A 22,674-nucleotide genomic window follows, 5' to 3' on the forward strand; every position below is an offset into this window, starting at 1 on the left:
TTTGCAACTTCTTGTATATTGTATTCTTAACAAAAACAATAAGGGACAAAAAATAGGTTAGCTGCGTCTCTGTTTATCACATTAGTAACTTTATCTGTGCTCTCTTTTTAGTGCGAATGAGAAAGCAAACGTTCCTGCATCTACCTTTATTAATCTATCTACGCTGTCAATCAATAAACAAAATAACAATGACAAAACAAATCCATAAATAATGAAGACAGCTGCACAGAGTACATTGTTGGTATAATATCAGCGGTTGCCAGCGGTGTCGATTTTCTGTACCTAATATTTTTTTCATTCAATTTTATTTCAGTTCAGTCCACAGAATACATTTACTCCAAGTTCAGTCTCGTTTCATTGACGTTCCCCTTGTTTGTAAATAATAACCACTGAAAATAGTAGGTACGCAATGTGAAATTAGTGGTGAAATTACGCGCATTCCTCAATCGAGTCCACATTACGTAAACTCGCTATCGGTGTTCATTAACTATGTTACAATAAGTTCCTAACCTATAGGAAGAGTTGTTGATTTGTGTTGTTTGATAAACAAATGTGAGATAATGCCGCCGTTTAGGAGAAAGAAGGCTGCCAAGTCGTTCCCAGTTAAAGTGTGCACTCTGGACGCTGAATTGGAATTCAACCTTGAGGTAAAATACTATGTAACGTAACGTTGGTGTATTTTCGTAGTTTTGTTTATACTTTATCGTTCATTTCGCTGGAATGTTAACACATATTAACACAATGGTCCCGTTGTGAGTCACCCGTGACCCCAGGGTCGTTACACACTTAATTCTCACATAACTTGGCACTTAATGGTGCTATTTAAAAACAGGTATCAAAATTAACTGGAAGGTATTTTAAAAGGAACAGTTTTCATAAATAAAGTCCTAATAATTGATAATATTAATTAACTTCAATTTTTAGTTTTATGGCATGCAGTTGTACCTAATGGATACAGTTTATTTCACCAATGATGCGTGGAAATGGAATGGAAGAGACAGTATTAAATAATTGTAAAACAATAGGTTTAGCCATAAGAGACCCATATATATTCAGACGAATTATAAATAAAATCTAAATATATAAAAGGACAAGGTGACTGACTGACTGAGTGACTGATCTATCAACGCACAGCTCAAACTACTGGACGGATCAGCCTGAATATTGGCATGCAGATAGCTATTATGACGTAGACATCCGCTAAGAAAGGATTTTCGAAAATTCAACCCCTAAGGGGGTGAAATAGCAGTTTGAAATTTGTGTAGTCCACGCAGACGAAGTCGCAAGCATAAGCTAGTGAATTATAAAATTCATTATTTATTTTTACAAACTGAAATTAACATTTTTCGATTGCTTATTGCTAAAACTATCGTGTTTATACATTTTTAGATTTTTATTAAGCACATAGCTTGTCTAAAAAGTAGGTATGATACAAAACACATGAAATTGTGAGCTATAAAGGCCTGACCAAGACTCCTTGGAGTCAGAACTGTTGTCATTCCTCTAAACTGTTTTAGGCTTGACTTTTTGTTTTTCAAATAAGGAACCAATAGGCTCAAAAGCAGAACACAGCCCTCAGGCCGCTAGCTAGTTAAAATTTAATTTAAATAAGGAATCTTTATGCAATTTTGAACATTTATTCCATTATGAGATGGAAGTAATATAATTATGGTATTAAAATTAAAATTTGTTTTGTTCTAGTGGAGAGCAACTGGCAGAGATTTATTTGACCTGGTGTGTAGGACCATAGGGCTGAGGGAAACATGGTTTTTTGGACTACAGTTTGAGGACACAAAACATTTTATAAGCTGGCTGAAGTTGGATAAAAGAGGTAATAACTTGTAAATGATTATATTACTTAGTAGCTTATGCCCGCGTAGACTACACAAATTTCAAACCCCTATTTTACCCCCTTAAAGTGGCTAGTTACCACCCTACCGGCAAAGCCGTGCCGCCAAGCGATTTAGCGTTACGGTACGATGTTGTGTAGAAACCAAAGGGGAATGGGTTTACTAAAAACTGTCATACCCCTTCCAGGTTAGCCCGCTATCATCTTAGACTGCATCATCACTCACCACCAGTTGAGATTGCAGTCAAGGGCTAACTTTTATCTGAATAAAAAAATAAAAAAATTCAAAACACTTTTCTTAGTGTATGTCTATGTCATAATAGCTATCTGCATGCCAAATTTCAGCCCGATCCATCCTGTAGTAGTGTGTTGATAGATCAGTCAGTTTTTCCTTTTTATAGATTTGTTACTTTATTTGATTTGTAGCGGTTCTACTACTGATAGGAGGAAAGAATAATGTAGCTAATTCTATTGCATACAATCTTTAAACTAAACTGATAAGTCTAAACTCTTAATATATTGCTATCTTTTTTTGTAGGGAGCTTCTTGAAAGGAATAGCAATATAATTACACCTATTATTTTAGTTTAGTTAACAGATTGTGTACAACAATTAGCCACAATATTATGTCTTGAGTTTGAATTATAATTTTTTTCAGTGCAAGACCAGTGTGTGTCCCAAATGCCGGGAACTCCATTCATGCTGCTGTGCAAGCTGTACCCAGAGGATGTGGCGGAGGAGCTGATCCAGGAAGTGACACAGCACCTGCTGTTCCTGCAGGTCAAGCAGGCCATCCTCAGCATGGACATCTACTGCCCGCCCGAAGCCTCCGTGTTACTGGCCAGCTATGCTGTTCAGGCTAAGGTGAGGGGCTATAGCCAACAGCTACTTTTTATTCTGAGGAAAATATGTTCTTACAGAATTCTTAAGCTAAATTCACACTAAGAAGAACTAGTTATCAATAACAATTAGGTTTCAGCTGAGGCAAAGCCTTAAGATCACAGACCATCACCAATAGACCTGACCTGACCCTCAATATCGCCAAGCTTAGGCAGTTGCTTAGCATAAAAGTCTGCCCATGCCCGTTCGGTACCCTCATTCCGCACATTGTCTTGATTACGTGACTTTTGAGTCCAATAATCATAACAAAGCATTCTATCTACCCTGTCCCCCGACAATATTTTACGATTTTGTTTTCATACAAAACCTTGTATTTCTAGTACGGCGACTACGATGAAAGCGCCTACAAACCTGGCATGCTAGCAAGCGAAGACCTCCTGCCCCAGCGAGTGATAGACCAGTATCAGATGACCCCCGAGATGTGGGAGGAAAGGATCAAAATATGGTAAGAGTAAGTTTATGTGTACATGAGTGAGTTACGTAAGCGGCGCCAGAAGGATTTTTGAAGGAAACGAAGATAGACTTATATTTTTATTTTTATTCTTAAATCCTTACATTTTAACCTAACCTAAAGCCCGCATCTATATCAGATGCGTAGTTTCACATTATGACTACCTAAATCTAATCTACTCTAACCTAACTAAGAGACTGCGTCGAGGTGTGACGACAATGCACCTCTTCACATCTCTCACATGGTTTAAATCACATAATATTAAAATGTAGATAAATCCTAATTAGTTAGAGTCACGAATGGCAACGAGGTAATTTCTTGCTGACGGAGCGCTGGACTCTGGACTCTGGACTGGACCTAGTGACTTAGTGTCCCTTCACACAGACCGGCTCGGACAGAATCGGACGGTGCTCTTCTTTTCACACAGACCTCCGGCGCGCGTACGGTTGGAACTGGCCGGAGCGACCAAGTTTTGTTTCACATAGACCGGCTGGAAGAGCATTGTACTGAAAGAGTACGCAAATGGAGCTGTTCGGCTGCGCGAGAGCGGAAGAGCGCGTCATCAGAAATCATACGTAGCCGGTCTGCTCCTTTTATTTTTCACACTAACCGCGTAAGGTTTGCTCTCTGGCATTCTCAATAACAAGAGAGGTGATATGTAAAAATAAACCTTATTTCAACTATCCAACACTCTATTTTAATCGCTATCAAAATCTGCTCTCCGGTCCGAGCCGGTCTGCGTGAACGGACACTTAGCCTTCGATGATGATTTGCTGCGCAAGTGATATGAACTAAGTTATTGTTAGGATATGTAACAAGAACCTGTGTTTGTGTTTGTGCGGGACGGAAAAGTGTGTCCATGTAGTTGTGTATGTTGCTTGCTCCCGTGCGTGCATGTATGTTGTGTAGGTTTGCTTGCGTGTGTGAGGTTGTTGTGTCGCACCAATTTATCAAAATACGACCAATGATAGTTTAAATGCTTTGTGAATAGTTTTCACTCACACTTTTACACTTAATTGAAGTAACATTTCAATTTTATCAATATTCATATTTTAAATCATCAGCATTTATTCATGATAAAAAATTTGCAGTCAGTGCTGCAGATAAGAGTGAAAATTCAAAACTATGAAATAAGTGGTTTTCCAAATTAATTGTAGTATCAAAAATTAAAATTTCATAATTTTTAACTTAATTTTTATAGCATATCTTCAAAGTAAGATCTTGCATGCAAGCAAGCAAAAACTGCCATACCTCGTCCAGGTTAGCCCGCATCCATCTTAGATTGCATCATCACTTACCACCAGGTGACATTGCAGTCAAGGGCTAACTTGTATCTGATTTTTTTTTAAACCATGTCAGTGACACCTTGAAGTTTTTTTTTACCCATCCCAAAATCTGTCCCACATGCAGTATTCATTTTAATAATGAATCTCCTCTTGAGTCTTCCGAATCAGTTATTGATCCAATTCTACAGACAATTTAAATAGTGCAATTCACTGGATTCAATGGATTCAATGGATTGTCACAAAAATATTCTAACCGCTAAACTTTCCTAGTCGTCAGTAAAACCCACTAGGAATTCATATATGGTCTCCACGTCACAGGTTTAACCTAGCGTGGAGAGCACTAGTAACCGACGCCAAAATAAATTGTTTTTGTTAAATAAAGATATTTTATTATTTATTATTGTCAAACAGGTACGCAGACCACAAAGGCATGTCACGCGACGAGGCTGAGATGGAGTACCTGAAAATAGCACAGGATTTGGATATGTACGGTGTCAACTATTTCGCTATTAATGTGAGCTCATTTCTATTACTTATTTATAGACATCCCAACCAAAAAAAAACCGGCCAAGTGCGAGTCAGACTCGCGCTCCGAGGGTTCTGTACTCGGGTATTTTTTCGACATTTTGCACGATAAATCAAGAAACTATTATGCATAAAATTAAAGAAAATCTGTTTTAAAATATACAGGTAAATCATATGATACCTCACTTGGTATATATCTTGCTTTGCAAATTGAAAATACTGGCCCCAATTCTGAACACAACCTAATTTTAGAGTATTCGCATGCTCTTCTTACTAATGTAATATGAAAAGGACAGACACAGTTTGACAGTTTTAAATTTAATTTTTAGATTGTAAAACCCGCGATTTTAGCGCGCAGTCGCGAACCTACTGTTTAATTTTGTATTGTGCACTAAAATTTAGAGTCTTTAAATGTGAAAGGCATGTTCCGTTCCTTTTTTAGCATTAGTAAAAAGAAAAGGATGCAGATTTTAAAGAAAGACAAGGGAATCGGTGCCACTAATTATTTGTTCATAAACACATTTTGATATTTTTATGATGTAGGTAATTACAAATTCGCGGTTTTCGGATATTTTCCTTTACTTGTGCTATAACACCTACCTACTTGCCAAATTTCATGAGGTACGGAACCCTAAACACAATTTTTTAATGTTAAATTATAAATGCGAAAGCGTGTCTTTCTGTCTGTCTACTAGCTTTTTACGGCCCCATCTGTGTAACCGATTTTGACGAAATTTGGACCAACAAATTCCTAAAAGGCCGGCAACGCATCGGCGGCTCCTCTGGTGCTGCAAATGTTCATGGGCGGCGGTAATCACTTAACATCAGGTGACCCGCCTGCTCGTTTGCTCGCTATATCTATTAAAAAAAAAAAAAAAAAACATACAGATAGTGCGCGACAGATTGAAATGGCAATCGGGGAGGGAACGCCTTAGCGTGGGGCGAGCGCGGGCTGACGTGCGGGTGTGCGGGGTGTCCCCCGCCCCATACCCCGATTGCAATCTCTACCTGTCGCGGACTATAGCTTGCAACCCACGCACAACAGACGGAAACGTTTAAGTGCAGAATCCCAGCCCAGAGAGTAGAAAGAGAGAAAGAGCTTGCATCCCGGAAAAGGACATACGCTATTTTTAATCCCGGAAATTGAAAGTTCCCAGAGGATTTTTCAATTCTTTATTACTGCTTGAAGAAATTGAAGTTAAAAAAGTGTAATTTTCTATGCCAGAACAAGAAAGAAACAGATTTATATCTAGGAGTGACAGCATTAGGCCTCAACATATACGAAAAGGACAACAAACTGACGCCAAAGACCACCTTCCCGTGGTCAGAGATCAAGCACATATCCTTTGATGACAAGAAGTTTGTCATCAAGTTTGTGGAGAAGACTGTCACCAACTTCATATTCTTCTCTCCCAAGGGGATGAATAAACTGGTAAGTGTTATAAAACTCTGTATAGTACTTGTGCTACACAGGTGCATTCTCTAATCTCTATTCCCACACTCTCATAGTTCGATGGGTCGGCAATCCGACACGATCGGAAAAAGATCAAGTGCATATCAATGGCTTTACATGATCTCCGAGGCAAGTCGTGAGCTGTTACGGAAAATTTTGATGAATTTGAATTGACTTTTCCACGCTAGCAGTCAAAATAGACTTTTTCACGCAGATTTCCAACGACAAAAAAAGCTTTTCCGAGCGAATTAGATGAAAACATTATTTTCTTGTTGCAGATATTAGATCTGTGTATCGGCAACCATGACTTGTATATGCGGCGACGGAAACCCGACACCATGGAGGTGCAGCAAATGAAGGCGCAGGCGAAAGAAGAGAAACAGGTACGGTCGTGACTATCCATAGTCTAAATATATAAAGGGAAAAGTTGACTGACTGACTAACTGATCTATCAACGTACAGCTCAAACTACTGGATGGATCTGGCTGAAATTTGTCATGCAGTTAGCTATTGTGACGTAGGCGTCCGCTAAGAAAGGATTTTTGAAAATTCAACGCCTTCAAATTTCAAACCCCTATTTCAACCCCTTAAGGTTTGAATTTTCAAAAATCCTTTCTCAGCGGATGTCGACATCGCAATAACTATCTGCGTGCCAAATTTCAGCCCGATCCATCCAGTACTTTGAGCTGTGCATATAAATCAGTCAATAAGCTTTTCCTTTTATATATTAAGTGCGAATACTGGGATAACCCTGGGTTATATGGACCGAATCGCGGGAGGGCGCCCGTTCGGTACTTGCTCTTGGCGTTATCCTGGGGCGCCTTCTTGACTACCTTCAAATTATTTTGTCTCTTCCGTGTCCCTTATGCTCTCTCCCCTCTTTTTTTTAATAGGGATAGCGAGCAAACTAGCAGGCGGGTCACCTGATGTTAAGTGATTACCGCCGCCCATGAACATTTGCAGCACCAGAGGAACCGCCGATGCATTGCCGGCCTTTTAGGAATTTGTTGGTCCGCCCCTTGAATAACCCCATGTTGTAATCTAGTGGGAACACCGCCGATGGGAGTTGGTTCCACAGTTAGCATGTGCGTGGAAAGAAGGATCTGGCGCAGCGGACGGTCGAAGTCCTGTTGGGGGCTAAACGCCAGTTAGTGTCATTCATTTAGTGAGAATAAAGTTTTTGTAGCGTCGTCAAATAGAACGCAACAAGCTAGCCCGCGAGAAGCAGTTGCGGGAGGCGGCGGAAAGGGAACGGGCCGCCATGGAGCAGAGACTTCTGCAGTACCAGGAGGAGATACGACTGGCCAACGAGGCGCTCGTGAGTACACATCTTCTTCCAGATCCTAATGTATCCAAAAACCTGCGACTCAAAGTATAAAGTCAATTTTTTTTATTTTCTACGGAATAGTATTAGAAATGACGTCATGCTTTGAAAGGTACCTAGTATCATGGCAACCCCCTGCCACTTGCGAGACTCCCTAAAGTTTAAGTTTAAGGCGCCAATGGCACCGATTCTAAGCACAACCTAATTTTAGAGTATTCGCACCCTCTTCTTACTATTGTAATATGAAAAGGACAGAAGCAGTTTGACATTTCTAAATTTAATTTTTAGATGGTAAACCCGTGATTTTAACACGCACTCGCGAACCTACTGTTTAAATTTGTATTGTGCACTAAAATTTAGAGTCTTTAAATGTGAAAGTCATGTTCCGTTCCTTTTTTAGCATTAGTAATAAGAAAAGGATGCAGATACTCTAAATTTAGTTTAGAGAGAGACTAGAGAATCAGGGCCAATTCTCTTGTACACAATCTCTAAACTAAACTAAATTAACATGTCTAAATCTAGTGCTATTCTTTTCCGCAAGCAACATTATGAAAGAGATAGCAATAGATTTAGACGTGCCATTTTAGTTTAATTTAGAGATTGTGTACAAAGGAATTAGCCACAATGGCACCGATTCCGTTGTCTTTCTCTAAACTAAATTTAGAGTATCTTCATCCTTTTCTTTTTAACAATGCTAAAAAAGGACAGAACATGAACTTTACATTTAAAGACTCTAAATTTTAGGGCAATCTTCAAATTTAAACAGTAGGCTCGCGACTGTGCGCTAAAATCACGGGTTTTACCATCTAAAAATTAAATTTACTGTCAAACTGCGTCTGTCCTATTCATATTACATTACTAAGAAGAGGATGCGAATACTCTAAAATTAGGTTGTGCTCAGAATCAGTACCACTGTCGCTAATTCCGTTGTACACAATCTCTTAAACTAAATTAAAATGACACGTCTAAATCTATTGCTATCCCTTTCATAATGTTGCTTGCGGAAAAGGATAGCACTATAGATTTCGACCTGTTAATTTAGTTTAGTTTAAAGATTGTGTACAACCGAATTAGTCACACTGTTTCAACGTATGAAGTTTAATTTATGATTTTGTAAAGTGGTGATAATAAAAAGAATACCCGGTTGAGTTTGTTCTGGGCTCTTCTCAGACCTGGGCGCGTTTGGAACCCTCGTAGCTTTAGTTTTAAGTTTGCGTAATAATTATCACCACTAGATATCTTACAAATCCAACAACTGACAATCGAAAAGAGTAATTTATTACCTACTAGAGGACTAGAGGATGCCCGCGACTTCGTCCGCGTGGATTTAGGTTTTTAAAAATCCCGTGGGAACTCTTTGATTTTCCGGGATAAAAAGTGATAATAATAAAAGTAAAAATTATGATTGGGGTGAAAAAAATAAATTTATTTAAAAAAGAAAAATTAGCCTATGTCCTTCCCCGAGACATAAGCTACTCTGTACCAAATTTCATCAAAATCGGTTAAACTGCTGGGCCGTGAAAAGCTAGCAGACAGACAGACAGACACACTTTCGCATTTATAATATTAGTATGGATTTTGAATAAATCATTTGACTTTGACTTTGACTGACTATGTTTTAGCGTCGCTCGGAAGAAACGGCGGAATTGTTAGCAGAGAAAGGGAGAGTGGCCGAGGAAGAAGCGTCGCTATTGGCGCAGAAGGCCGCCGATGCGGAGAGGGAGAACGCGCGGTTGCGACTCTCCGCCATTCGGACTGAAGAAGAAAAGGTGAGATGTAAATAAAAGGAGAAGATACATTTAATGATTTAACACTTTTAATCACCACCCATATATAAATGAGAAAGTGTGTTTGTTTTGTTAGTTTATTGGTTTGTCCTTCAATCACGTCGCAACGGAGCAACGCATCGATGTGATGTTTTGCATGGGTATAGTTAAAGACCTGGAAAGTGAAATAGGCTTCTTTTTATCCCAGAAAGTCAAAGAGTTCCCACGGGATTTTTAAAAACCTAAATCCACGCGTACGAAGTCGCGGGCATCATCTAAAATTAATATAATACTTGGTTCGCGTAAATTGTTATGTCAACTCAACTCTCATTATATATCTATCGTTATAGAGTGACGTCACAAAAAGTTTCCAGCGCTACACCGCGAGTGTAAAAGTCTCCTCAAGAAACCTATGTCCAGGCGTGGACATCTATTAGTTGAACACAAAAATAATTATATATATTATCTGTCAACGGCTGTACTCACGTATTTAGTCGACGTTAGCCCGACTAGTTTCGAACCCATCCGGGGTCCTTTTTCAAGGTAGTCAGGTCGCGCACGCGTCGTGGTTGGGACTAGTATGGGATGAGTTCGAAACTAGTCGGGCTAACGTCGACTCAATACGTGAGTACAGCCGTTGACAGATATTATATATAACGGAAATCACTCACGATAGTTTAAACGCTAAAATTATATGTAACTTGTATTTGTAAGTCTCGTGATCCAGAAAACCCAATTTTATGTTAATTTGTACCCATTCAATAATGCCTCAGGTACATTTAGAACGTAAAACAAGAGAAGCAGAGTTCCTAACAGCGCGATTAGTAGAAGAATCAGAGAAGCGCGCGGCAGAAGCGGAGAGATTAAAGGCAGAACTAGTGTCGGCAAGAGTAGCTGAGAAGCAGGCCAAAGAGAAGCTGCTCAACTTCCTCAGTAGGACGTCCAATGGCTCTCTACCTCCTGTGAGTATACTGCTTATGTTATCTCTCCCTCTCTATCTGGACATAGGTCTCTTGTAGGGACTTCCACACGCCACGGTCTTGCGCCGTCTGAATCCAGCGGCTTCCTGCGACTCGTTTGATGTCATCCGTCCACCTAACGGGGGGGTCTTCCAACGCTGCGTCTTCCGGTGCGAGGTCGCCATTCCAGCACCTTGAGACCCCAACGTCTATCGTTTTTACAAACCATGTGCCCTGCCCATTGACACTTTAGCTTCGCAACCCATTGAGCTATGTCGGTTACTCTAGTTCTGCTACGGATCTCCTCATTTCTGATTTGATCACGTAGAGAAACTCCAAGCATCGATCTCTCCACCGCCCGCTGAGTGACTCTGAGCTTTCTTATGAGGCCCATAGTTAGCGACCATGTCTCGGATCCATATGTCATCACTGGCAACACGCACTGTTCGAAGACTTTGGTCTTCAAGCACTGAGGAATTTCGGACAAGAAGACATCTTGAAGCGTTGATACGTACATCATCATCATCAGCAGCAGCATTCTGTGGACGTCCACTGTTGAACATAGGCCTTCCCTAAAGAGCGCCACCACACCTGGTCCTCCGCCTTTCTCATCCAGCCACTTCCCGCCAGCCTCTTTATATCGTCGGTCCATCGTGCTGGAGGGCGTCCTACGCGTTGATACATATTGTATGGTTATTCCAGCCTCCACCGGTCCCCATCTCATTATTCCCGTCGACGTGCTCTCTGCCGGCCGAGTTGGGTGAGACTGCTGGTACCACATGCGGCGGGACCAGTGACGGGGAGTTGAACTCCTACCAGCTCGTACCGGATGACTCCGACCCTCACATGCATAGGCTCTCGCTGGAGATCGAGAAGGAGAGGTAACATATCTGTTATGATCACTTTTCACTTTCAATCCTGTAAAGCTACGGCTCGATTGCGGTAGAATGACAGCTACAATGCCATGATCGCAATCACTTCTGTGGCCCTACCGCGGTTGTTTGACAGCTACAATGTCACGATCGCAATCATCTCTGATTGGTTAATGCTCGCTCACTATTGGCCACAATGCATTGTTGCAACAAGAATCGCACAAATTCAGCCAATCAGAACAATTGAGATTGTAATAATGATTGATGCAGGCTTTAGACAATCGCCCCGCTGATTGGTTGACGCTCGCTCACTTTATTGGCTACAATGCATTGTTGCAACAAGAATCGCACAATTTCAGCCAATCACAACAATTGAGATTGTAATAATGATTGCAGGTTTTACGAAATCGACCGACTAGATGTAAGTGATGAAATTTTTTATTTTTTTATTCAGGTACATATAAAAATAAATAACTAATAAAATTTTGACTGAACAGTTAAAAGTTAAAGCTGACTAGTCCATACTAATATTATAAATGCGAAAGTGTGTGTCTGTCTGTCTGCTAGCTTTTCACGGCCCAACAGTAACCAATTTTGATGAAATTTGACGCGGACGAAGTCGCGTGCATCAGCTAGTTAATAATAAATACTTGAACTCCCACAGAGTGGAGTACCTGGCCAAGTCCAAACATCTCCAGCAACAGTTAGACGAGCTCCGCTGCGAGTTCTCAGTACTGCGAGTGGAGCAAAATGGCGCTACGCTCGACCGGCTGCACGAGGCACAAGCGCGCGCGGGCGACGACAAGTACAGCACCCTGCGGAAACTGAAGCAGGGCTCCACGCGGACCAGGGTCGCCTTCTACGAGGAGCTGTGAGGTATGTGACAATGTATAGCAAGCGTTTAGTAGTCGCCACAAGTGTACACGAAACGAACCTAAAGCGGACTACTCACAACGATCTCACTAGATGGCACCACGAGTATCTTCAATCACTCACTATGACGCCTGAATCACGCTAACGAAGTTTTAATCCCAGAAGACTATATATAAAAGTTTCAACATCCAACGGTCAGACCAGCTGAGTTTCGAGCATAACACCTGCTCGAAGGAAAATTTTTCAAAAGCATCTTCGATTGCGAGGAAATAAGACAGTGGTACGCGACCGCGACCTGTGGGTGAGCTCACTCTCATTCTTCACTTCTGTTGGTCATGGCGTATGCCCTAGCCATACATTATTAAATCACCCACTGCGCAAGTACAAGGTCAGAGGCCTTTTAACGAGACGCCAAATATGTAGACCGATATATCACCCATTGCGCAAGTTCAAGGTCGGAGACCTTTTAACGTGACACCAACTGTAGCTTACATGAATAAAGTACCAGGAGAGCATAGTAGCAAAAGAGACTCACTTTTCTTTTCTTTTTTCTTTCTTTCTTTTTTTAGTTGAGGCTAGACTCCGGCACTATAGAAATTTACAAACATACAGTTTTTTTTTTTTTGCAGGTAGTAATGGATTACTTCGGATAATCAAAATTCTATATGTATGAAATAAATGTATTGTATCTCAATAATAAAAAAAAAAAAAGATTTAATGAGAATACCGAGAAGCCAATCATGAGTTAGAGCACGTGTATACTAGTTGTAGCACAGACTACCACCTATAGACGCCTAATAGTTTAAAAACCTACATTATTACCAGCTTTACGTACCTTTGTATATATTATAAAGTATATAACTTATAAGTCAAATATAGTTCAAAGTGTTATGCTAATAACTATGAATTAGTTTTTTTTAATACAATTTGATATAATATATATTATGTTACAGTCAAAACTTTTTTCTGATCAAAATTACTTTTAACTGCCTAAAACAGTCAAAAGTAGATATAGGTCTAAAAAAGTTCTGACGGTAACACAATCATACGTTATAGGTGTTTTACAAAACGTAGTGCCTTATTAAAATGTCGATATTTTTAATTCAAAACATAAGTACATATGTTTTGTATGCGTTCAAATAAGCGATACGTGTAATCTCTATTAATTAAGCTTACTGCATAATATTTCTTTATTTGATATATTATTATAAATATATTTTTCATTTTATAATACGATCTCTATATGAAAATCGGAAATGTTTGATCATGTAATATTAATATGTATTTTTCACATATTTCTTTTGGCTATAAAATATAGTAGATAAGTTATTTTTTTCGCAATACGCTTAAGAAACGGAATATATTTTTGTAATTGTAAAACGAGTTAGCGATGCGCGATTCGGAGATATTTCTATTCAACAGTCGAAGGAATCGCTATCGAGATATTTTTTCAATCGAGTCGATCGTCTCCCTCTTCCACTAAACAATCGAGATGTTTTTCAAAGGTAATAGTAAAAATACTTTGAAGTATTTTTTAAAAGACTCCAGTTATTCGTGAGAGGGGGGGGGGGGGGGCTACTTTGAAATATTTTTAAAAAGATGCCTCCACTCCAATATGTCTTGAATAGAATAGAAAATGGTTACTCTAGTTGTTTTGAAACGTCAAATGTATCTACCACTGGTTAGAAATGCCTTTCCTGCTGAGAAGAACTAGCAAGAAACTCGGCAGTTGCTCTTTTTAAAGATTTGTCACAATTAATTAATCTATACTCTATTCACGGAGTCAAGTTGGTATAGCGCTCTCTCTGTTTGGCTCTATCATTTGTATGAGTGTGTAACAGGGAGAGTGTTATAATAACTTCTCCGAAGAATGTAATGCGCTCTCTCTATTTTTGTATGGGATTAGGTAGAGAGAGCGCTATACCAAATTGACTCCGGGGATAGAGTAAAGTTACAGTACGCGGCAGAAAATAATGTACATCGACCTTTAGAAAGAGGTAGAGGTTTTGTAGAGCATTGTCTCTGCCGTTGAGACCGACAAAACGTGACAGAGACAAAGTCGCACTCTAATTCTAAAGGTCGATGTACATTATTTTCTGGGGCGCACTGTACACTAGGTATATTTCTACGCTTGACTGATATTTATGTTTAAAAAATAATAATATTTATTCATAATAATATATTCTTTTTATAAGCATTAAGTGTTAATTTTAATGTAAAATGTAAGATCTGTTTTACAAGTCTTTATTTTTAAATTACAACGATTGGCTTTGCCCAACTTTTTGCACAAGTTTTGGGAATCCAAAGAAATTGAATTATTTAGTATGTAGTAAGTTATAGGCGAATATTACAAGTATAGTTACTTGTTACACTTTGTAACAGTCGCCAGGGCCCAGGGGATGTATAGAAGCGTTTCGATCTCCTTTGGCGCGACTTACGCAAACGCACACAATTTTTTTTTTTCTTTTAAAGAATATTAGCCATTTTAAATGACTAATATTCCCCTTTCCTCTCCAACTAAGCGTCAGGCTTGTGCTAGGAGTAGGTACGACAATAGTGCAACGGGCGGGGTTTGAACCGTCGACCTTTCGGTTTTCAGTCCACTCCTGTACCCGTTGAGCTATTGAGGCTCGTAGTAGAAATTAGTAGACTTCAATTCGTTTAATGAGTGGTTTCCTTTATTTAATTGTGATGTATAGTTGTAGCTATTATATTAGGATTACACAATCATGTGGGCCAATCTAACATGGACTTTATGTCGTAGATAATAAGATTGATAATTCCGTAACGGCCGCGTGATTTGAAAACATAAAGTCCATGTTAGAGTGACCATACACGGACCACTAAAGCAGTCGTTGCCAACTGTTTGAGCAGTTCATTGTAACCGTAAGGCCGGCCTTACACGGGCAGCTCGAGCGGTTAGGCAGTGATCAAAATATACGGACCGCTCGAGTAGTCATTGATAAACAGCTTGAAGCTGCCATTGATAACTGCTGTAGCAGTCGGTCTAGACCATGCACGCGCGACGTGGAGGTGGGGTGCGGGCGGAAAGGGTAACTGAGCAGTCAAGGGTAAAAGAGCAGTCGACTGCTCGAGGAGTCAGTGTTTGCTTGGCAACTGCTGAACGATGAATGTCATCGATCAGCAATTGCAATACAAATACTGACTTCTGATCGCCGGTCGAAGCGCTCGAGTGGTTCCATTTTGTATGACATCATGATCATTGTAAATAGAAGATTGTAGTTCACTATGGACTGCTTCAAGCTGCCCGTATAGGTAAGACCGGCCTAAAGCAGCCGCTGCAATCAACTGCTTGAGCAGTTGACACTGTAACCGTCGACGCGACGGCTTGGAAGCGCGACTGCTCGAGCGATCTCGTGTACTGTTGTACCAGAACATTCTGTTACGTACCTTGGTTTACTATTATTTTATTTTATTAAGTTCCTTTATTATGTAATAGTAATTAATAAGTTGTAAGAGCCTCTTCACACGGTTATAATATTTTTATCGCATTAACTTAGACAATGGTCTATTGACGGCCGAAATTAATGAATCTATTTGTAATCTGTCGATAAGTTACTTAGCAACGTTGTTATTTGACAATAAGGCCATTCAAGTTTTGGTTAATAACAACGTTGTTATCTTAATTATATACGCGACAGGTTGAGATGGCATTCGGGTAGGTAACACCCCGCACAGCCCCTGCGCTAACCCGGTGCGGGTGACGTGCAGGTGTGCGTGGCATCCCCCGCCTCATACCCTGATTGCCATCTCAACCTGTCGCGGACTATACGTTGTTCTTTCAATGATGCTTCCACACAGAAGTTTTAAAAGTTTTATATTGCTCACTCGAATAGAATTTTCAAAATCGTTTCTTAGTGAAAGTCTAGTTACAAAGAAAAAAATCAACTGTACGTTGATATATCAGTCAGTTATATTTTCTCCTTCTAAGTATTAACATTATACAACACAAAATGTTGTTGTTGTTGTTATAACGTTATAAAACATTTTGAAATTCCTGTGTGAAAACTCCTTAAGGGCCGACGCAAATCAGGCGAGGTGCAGCGCATTGTTTACTGCCAAGCCATTATCGACTTTGCTTATGTTGAAATAATATCGAAAATCAATTGGCACACTTACTAGTCGGACTTCATCTGTACTCTTGTCGAGTAGTTGTGTCAGTTGATTTTAGATATTATATCATGTAAGCAAAGTCGATAATGGCTTGGCAGTAAACAATGGTCTGCGCTGCGCCGGGCCAGATTTGCGCCGGCCCTAAATTGATTCAAAAATCATGGGCTTCCACCACCAAAATTTTTTTGTTCCGATTTAGGGCTTAAGGTTTTTAAAGTTCATGTGCCAAGGCTTTAATGTAGGTTTTTTATATTTAGGCTATTGATAATAATAATAATAATTTAGTATTCTAACAAAATATATAATATTATGATCATAATTATTGTTAATTTAATCGGTTAAATACTCAATAGACTAGAATTCCATCTATTTATGTATGGGCGTATGCCCTACTTTTTAAAATTCTCATGTAAAAATGGCAACAAAAGATTAACTGTCAACAAATAAAAGTATAGGTGTTTAGGCACTTTAATGACTTTGATAGGGGGCGCTGTTGGAGAACTAAGGCTTAGAATATTCAAACAAGAACAAAGGGGACACTTGACGCTAACGTTAGTTCCGATTTTCGCCACGCGCCAAGATAGCCTTGTCGCACTGTAAAACCCTGGTAACGGGTCGCCATTTTTTGTAGCACCCTCAAAGGTGTGACACAGACTACATAAATATTGGCGCAGTGTTAACGCACCTTTGGATAAAACGACACCTATGAGTATGCTTCAAAACATGGCGGTTCGTTTTACCAGTCTATAGAAGTTGTAATTACAGTGCGACAAGGCTATCTTGGCGCGTGGCGAAAATCGGTACTAACGTTGCCTTCAAGTATCCCCTTTCTTCTTGTTTGAATATTCGGAATATTCTAAGTCTTTGTTCTCCAACAGCGCCCCCCTGTTAATGTCATTTAAGTGACAATAGAACCTTGCCGCACTGTAAAAGTATGTAATTATTACTTAATAGGTATTTCTACAAAGATTACATTTTGTTGTCTCTCTCTTCGGACCACATGTTTTGTGATGTTATGCTGTTATGTGATGATTTGCGTATGAGCTGATATCAAAAACTATAAAAGCTAAAATTGGGCCAAACCTTCTCAAATATAGATTATCTTTTCTTAGATATCACTATCTCTTTGAACAGCATTTCAGATGATAACAGTATCTAAGATAGATTGGTCGTGTTACGGTAACATCACAACAACAACCACTTGCCACCAGGTGAGATTGCAGTCATGGGCTAAGTATCTGAATAAATATAAAAAACAACATGAAAACATTTTATGTAACATATTGACTGAACTGCCTATGAGGTGCCAATCAGGAGTCACAAAACAATATGAAGAGTAGGTAACTAGGTAGACGGTTCTTGCGGCTATTTTCCTACTTTTGAATTTGATAAATATTATTACTTTATAAATTTTTTTTTTACTTTTAATTAGTTTATAATAAACTAGGATAAAAATAAAGACGTAGGTACACTGAAAAAATATTAAAATCCAAGATGATTTACAAAGTTACAGGCATTTTAATTTTGGAGTGGGAGGGTATTCTATCCCTTTCTCGCAAAACGAAAATTTGTATGAAACCGCACGAAGCTACTATGGCATTAGTAAGGTGTGACGTCAAAATGCTATATCGCTATCTCTGTCTAATCATAAATATTTAAATGCTTATAACTTTTTGTTATTTGATCGATTTAATTAGTTTTTTTCAGTTTACGTCATTATTTTTATCCTAGTTTATAATAAAGTAATAAAAAAATTGCAGTCAAATACCCAATTGGCACCAGCTCCAAAATATATTGCAATAACTCTTGTATACTTACAAAATATGTTCGGTAATAAGTTAAATTAGTTTTTACTTTTTAGTGTTTGTGATTATTGAAGTCGGGTTTTTTTTTTCCTGTAGCCTGTTTAGAATCTAGCTCACAGAAGATGCTGCCTATACATATTATGAACTGTGAACGTGCCTTAAGATTTTTAAGCAGATAAATATATTTAACTATTTCAATTTATGAACTATATTATTTGTAATATTTTGTAAATATATTTATAGAAAAAAATGTAATTCATATTTTTGTTTCATATCCATGTTATGCTTTCAAAATGACCTCGAATTACTGTAAAGAGAACATGAGAAAATAAAACGAAATATTTATTCAACATACGATTGCAATTTTATTTAAAAATATAATACACCACAATCTTATAACAATCCCTATACTTAACTGAATTTTCATGGAGCATACACAAATATGTACAGTTAATAAAATAATATTTTATTTACTAAATGCTTTTATATCGTGAATTATTATTAATATTAATGGTAATTAGAAGCTCTCAAAATATTGTATGCATAAATAACAGACTGCAGACATTATGGTTATATTCCTTTATTCGTATATTTTACAAATATATTTACTAAATTATTTTGAAAGAGATCAAGCTATAAGAATCATTTTAACAATATTTACATACACACTGGTTGATATCATTTAACTTTCACCCTTATCTGATTTTATATACTACCTAAAAATAATTTTATTGAAAAATTATTTTTGTACCTATCAACTTATTTATCAGTTGCAATAATTATCATACTGATAAATGAGAAAGTAATATTGTTTTATTTTTCTACATGCAAAAACATACGTTACTCTGATTGTTTGCACATCTAAATATATAAAATAAAAAGGTGACTGACTGACTGACTGATCTATTAACGCACAGCTCAAACTACTGGACGGATCGGGCTGAAATTTGGCATGCAGATAGCTGTTATGACGTAGGCATCTGCTAAGGATTTTTGAAAATTCAATCCCTAAAGAGGTCAAATAGTGGTTTGAAAGTTTAGTCCATGCGGACGAAGTCGTGGGAATAAGCTAGTTCAACTATAAAAGAAACAGACTCAACAGAAGTAAAGGAGTGGACTGAAAACCGAAAGGTCGACGGTTCAAACCCCGCCCGTTGCACTATTGTCGTAACTACTCCTAGCACAAGCTTGACGCTTAGTTGGAGAGGAAAGGGGAATATTAGTCATTTAACATGGCTAATATTGTTTTTTTTAAAACAAAAAAAACCACCTTAATCTTGGCCTCCCTGATGATTTGCGGGGCACGGGGCGGGTGATGTGTGTGGCTATATACGATACGACGTAAAGAAAATTGAGATTTAACTAAGTCTTAAGATTAAATGCACCTATGATACTTTTTAATGGAATATATTTATTCATAGTTTCAAGTATTTTTATTCAGTCTATTTAACATGTGTTAGAACTATTAATGTATTATTATGTATTAAAACTTAACCGTTTATTACATTCTAATGCAGTTATTTAATAAAATAAATCAGCTAATATTTAAAAACAATAGTCTTTATGATTTTTAGTTATCAATCGCGTACATAATAATTGAAAGTAGGAAATAAAAAATAGGAAGTATGTAGGTTATCTTGATTCATATCGCAAGATTGATAATATCGTGTGTAGCAGTCGCCAGAATAATATCACGTGCGAACCAGAGTTCACGTCAGCCACTGCCGGCGAACAGCGGCAGACTAACTGATTGTTTGAGCGCGCTCCCGCCCCGCGTCCCGCAGACGATCAGAAGTGTCAAGCTTACAGCGGTTTACCTATAGGGGACTGAAATTAATTACGTAAAACTTGGCAGTGTATATTGTAAGCTAAAGTTACAATGCAACTTATGATTGCAAAATATTCAAACAATGAATACTGAAGCTGGTGACACTACCTTTTAATAACTACTTTATACCATCAATGTCTCATGCTTTGTTATATAACCTTTTGTAGCTAATATTTGTGTTGCTATCACAAAACTCATTCATTATTATCCTACACAAGAACAAATGGAACACAACTATTAAAACTATAATGGAAACCCAAAATAGCGGGTTGAGTCCACCGAGACTGTGGCCATGCCTATGTAACGCTATAACATGATTTTCATGCGCTGGTGCTTCAACAACTTCCTTAACATGAATAGCGTGCCTTAAATCTTCCATATGCTGCTTGTCCGCTGTTATATACAATATAGCAGTCAAAGGCTCTGTAAGTTTCACCGGGAAATACTTTCTATATGGGCCTAGTTGGACAGGAGAGTCGAGGCATCCCGCATCGCATGCATAATAGGTTTTGTCGGAGCGATCTAAAGCTACAAATATAGCAGCCTTGTTGTCCTCTTGTAGAATTATGCTTACATTGACATGAGTCATGTTACCGTAATTGATTCGGCGGAACAAAAAGTCTCGGTGTAGTTTGGATGGATGAATGTTGTATTCAAGATGCTGGTTGCTAAATCTGAAGCTTCCGAAACTGAGAATCATCGCTTGATTGACTCCACTCGCTCCTGCTTTTAACAGATTGTGACAGCCTTGCTTCTCTAATGTTAAGAGCCATATGCTTGCAACAGAGTCCAAATTTGTTAAGGAATTAAGTGGTTTCCACAAATTAAATGCATCCAACGTAGAATGCCCTTCGTAACACCCTTCAGAGTATGTTAAAGTTCGGAGGATCTCTGATTTTCTAGAAAGTTTTATATGTTCTTCATGTTCGTAACTTCTCACTTGAGAAAGGATAGCGTATATTGTAGCGTTTATTCTGTCACCGTTGATGACACCGTCTGCTTTAGAATCTGATATGTAGAAGCCAGTGTACCACAGTCCTTGCCATACTCTAGAGTGGTTCTCTCTCAAATTTCTCACTGCGACTCTATCTCCTGTCAACGCTATAACCTTCTCCATCTCATCTATCGCTTGTTTCTCCACTATGTCCTTATGCTTTACATAATCCGCCCTCTTTATAGGCTTACTGTACTGAACTGTGGTAAAAATTAGCAAATCTAAACCATCTCTGGCTTCGACTTGGATATTATTACTCATCTTTCTGCATACTACGGACACTGCTAATACATTATCACTCTCGGGTAAAGCAATCATTCCTGTTACAACTTCATACTCTTTTTTATCAACTCCTTGGTGAATCTTTATTGTCTGTTTCACAGATGTCGGCCAATCGGATAACCTTGGTGTGGTCATATGGAATGATTTTGCAACATTTAGTGGGTTATTGATTAAAATTTCTTGAACAAATAGTGATGGAATGGTTCTGTGAGTATAGTACTTATATGCAACATGAATACCTGTACTGCTACATTGAAATCTATGTACAATACCGTTTTTGTAGTCGACTAATGTTGATTCCTTCATGTCCAAGTCGTCTATTATATGCAGAGGGTGGTAGTACAGGGGCAACGATAATGTCCTTCCATATTTTATGTTCAAATGCGAATCGTGTTCTAACGCCATACCTACATACCCGTTCCCCACATAAGGCACATAGTTGTGGCTCAACGTGGACAGCGTGGCGGCTGATTCTAGTCTTAAATACGCGTCGTACTCACTGATAGCGTCTTGAAAGGGGTTCAAGAAGTTCCTGTGACATACATTTTGGTTACTCGTCAACGAACCTTCCGAATTGAACAGAGAGTTCAAAATACTGGGTCCGATGTAAAGTAACAGGAATACTAACACGAGGATTAAGATAACCAGTTTCTTTCTTGTCAAAGGACCGTCGAATATTCTGTTTATACGCCTAAAAATCTCTCCGGCTCGACGACTCATATCGCTGAAGTTACTGTTTGTTCTTTCCATAACCGCACCACTGTTGTTTGTTTTAACAAAAGCTTCGGATTTTAGGGTCGTTGTGCTCACGTAAGAACGGAAATCGTCATGATAAACATGTGAAAACTATTGAATAATTTATTTCAACAATTCACAAATAAATAATCACAATTCACAAAAAGATAAACTTAAAACGAGATAACTAGGGTTGTACTGTCTCAATTTATCAAACTATCGATATTTTAATGAAATAAACGCATAGCTGTTGACAATTTTGAGCTCGATAAAAATCGATATTTTTTTAATTTGTTAATGTTGATTTATCAAACTATCAATTTAATGAAATATAGTTTTTTTTACTTAACTTTTAAAATTTTACTGATGACATTTTTGAGTTCGATAAGTATATTAATAAAAATCAATATTTTTTATCACAGCTGAGTTGACTTGGATACCTATCTTCCGGATTCCGGTCTTGCTAAAACTTGTTTAATTTCGTCCAGAAGACGCCAGATATGCAACACTATGAGTAATACACCTTGTGCAAGATGTTCTAAGATGAAAGAAGCTTTCAGAATGAAATAGAATTATTCAAGACCAAGTACTACTAGCGAGAAAATAAAATAAATTATCGATATTTTTTCCACTTGGTAT

At 38.3% G+C, this 22,674-nt stretch overlaps 2 protein-coding genes across 3 annotated transcripts; one reads left to right on the top strand and one right to left on the bottom strand.

Moving 5' to 3' along the window:
- Window positions 1-232: 232 nt before the first annotated feature.
- On the top strand, window positions 233-18,544 carry Mer (ezrin/radixin/moesin family protein merlin). Of its 2 annotated transcripts, XM_034972337.2 has the most exons (13): window positions 234-647; window positions 1,702-1,831; window positions 2,507-2,712; window positions 3,069-3,193; window positions 4,897-4,999; window positions 6,236-6,442; window positions 6,742-6,846; window positions 7,650-7,781; window positions 9,410-9,556; window positions 10,327-10,515; window positions 11,215-11,393; window positions 12,049-12,260; window positions 12,887-18,544. In XM_034972337.2, exons 1-12 carry the CDS (start codon window positions 561-563, stop codon window positions 12,257-12,259), a joined length of 1,821 nt encoding a protein of 606 aa, XP_034828228.1. In that variant the 5' UTR covers window positions 234-560; the 3' UTR covers window position 12,260; window positions 12,887-18,544. The 2 variants fall into 2 exon arrangements, with proteins under 2 accessions (XP_069357002.1, XP_034828228.1); XM_069500901.1 differs by lacking the exon at window positions 6,236-6,442 and having other exon boundaries at window positions 233-647.
- An 867-nt stretch (window positions 18,545-19,411) lies between these two features.
- LOC117985577 (uncharacterized protein KIAA2013 homolog) lies at window positions 19,412-22,281 on the bottom strand. The gene has a single exon (XM_034972336.2). The coding sequence runs from the start codon at window positions 22,048-22,050 to the stop codon at window positions 20,164-20,166; it is 1,887 nt and encodes a 628-aa protein (XP_034828227.1). The 5' UTR covers window positions 22,051-22,281; the 3' UTR covers window positions 19,412-20,163.
- Window positions 22,282-22,674: the final 393 nt, after the last annotated feature.

Source organism: Maniola hyperantus, chromosome 9 (genome assembly GCF_902806685.2).
Source record: "Maniola hyperantus chromosome 9, iAphHyp1.2, whole genome shotgun sequence".
In the NCBI taxonomy this organism is placed as follows: Eukaryota; Metazoa; Arthropoda; class Insecta; order Lepidoptera; family Nymphalidae; genus Maniola; species Maniola hyperantus.

Bases quoted from the DNA above. Each gene is read 5' to 3' on its own strand.
- LOC117985577 (XM_034972336.2), bottom strand. From the start codon at position 22,050: ATGGAAAGAACAAACAGTAACTTCAGCGATATGAGTCGTCGAGCCGGA.
- Mer (XM_034972337.2), top strand. From the start codon at position 561: ATGCCGCCGTTTAGGAGAAAGAAGGCTGCCAAGTCGTTCCCAGTTAAA. The intron at 10,516-11,214 runs GTGAGTATACTG...TGGTTATTCCAG, and splicing joins CCAATGGCTCTCTACCTCCT to CCTCCACCGGTCCCCATCTC. The intron at 11,394-12,048 runs GTAACATATCTG...GAACTCCCACAG, and splicing joins CTGGAGATCGAGAAGGAGAG to AGTGGAGTACCTGGCCAAGT.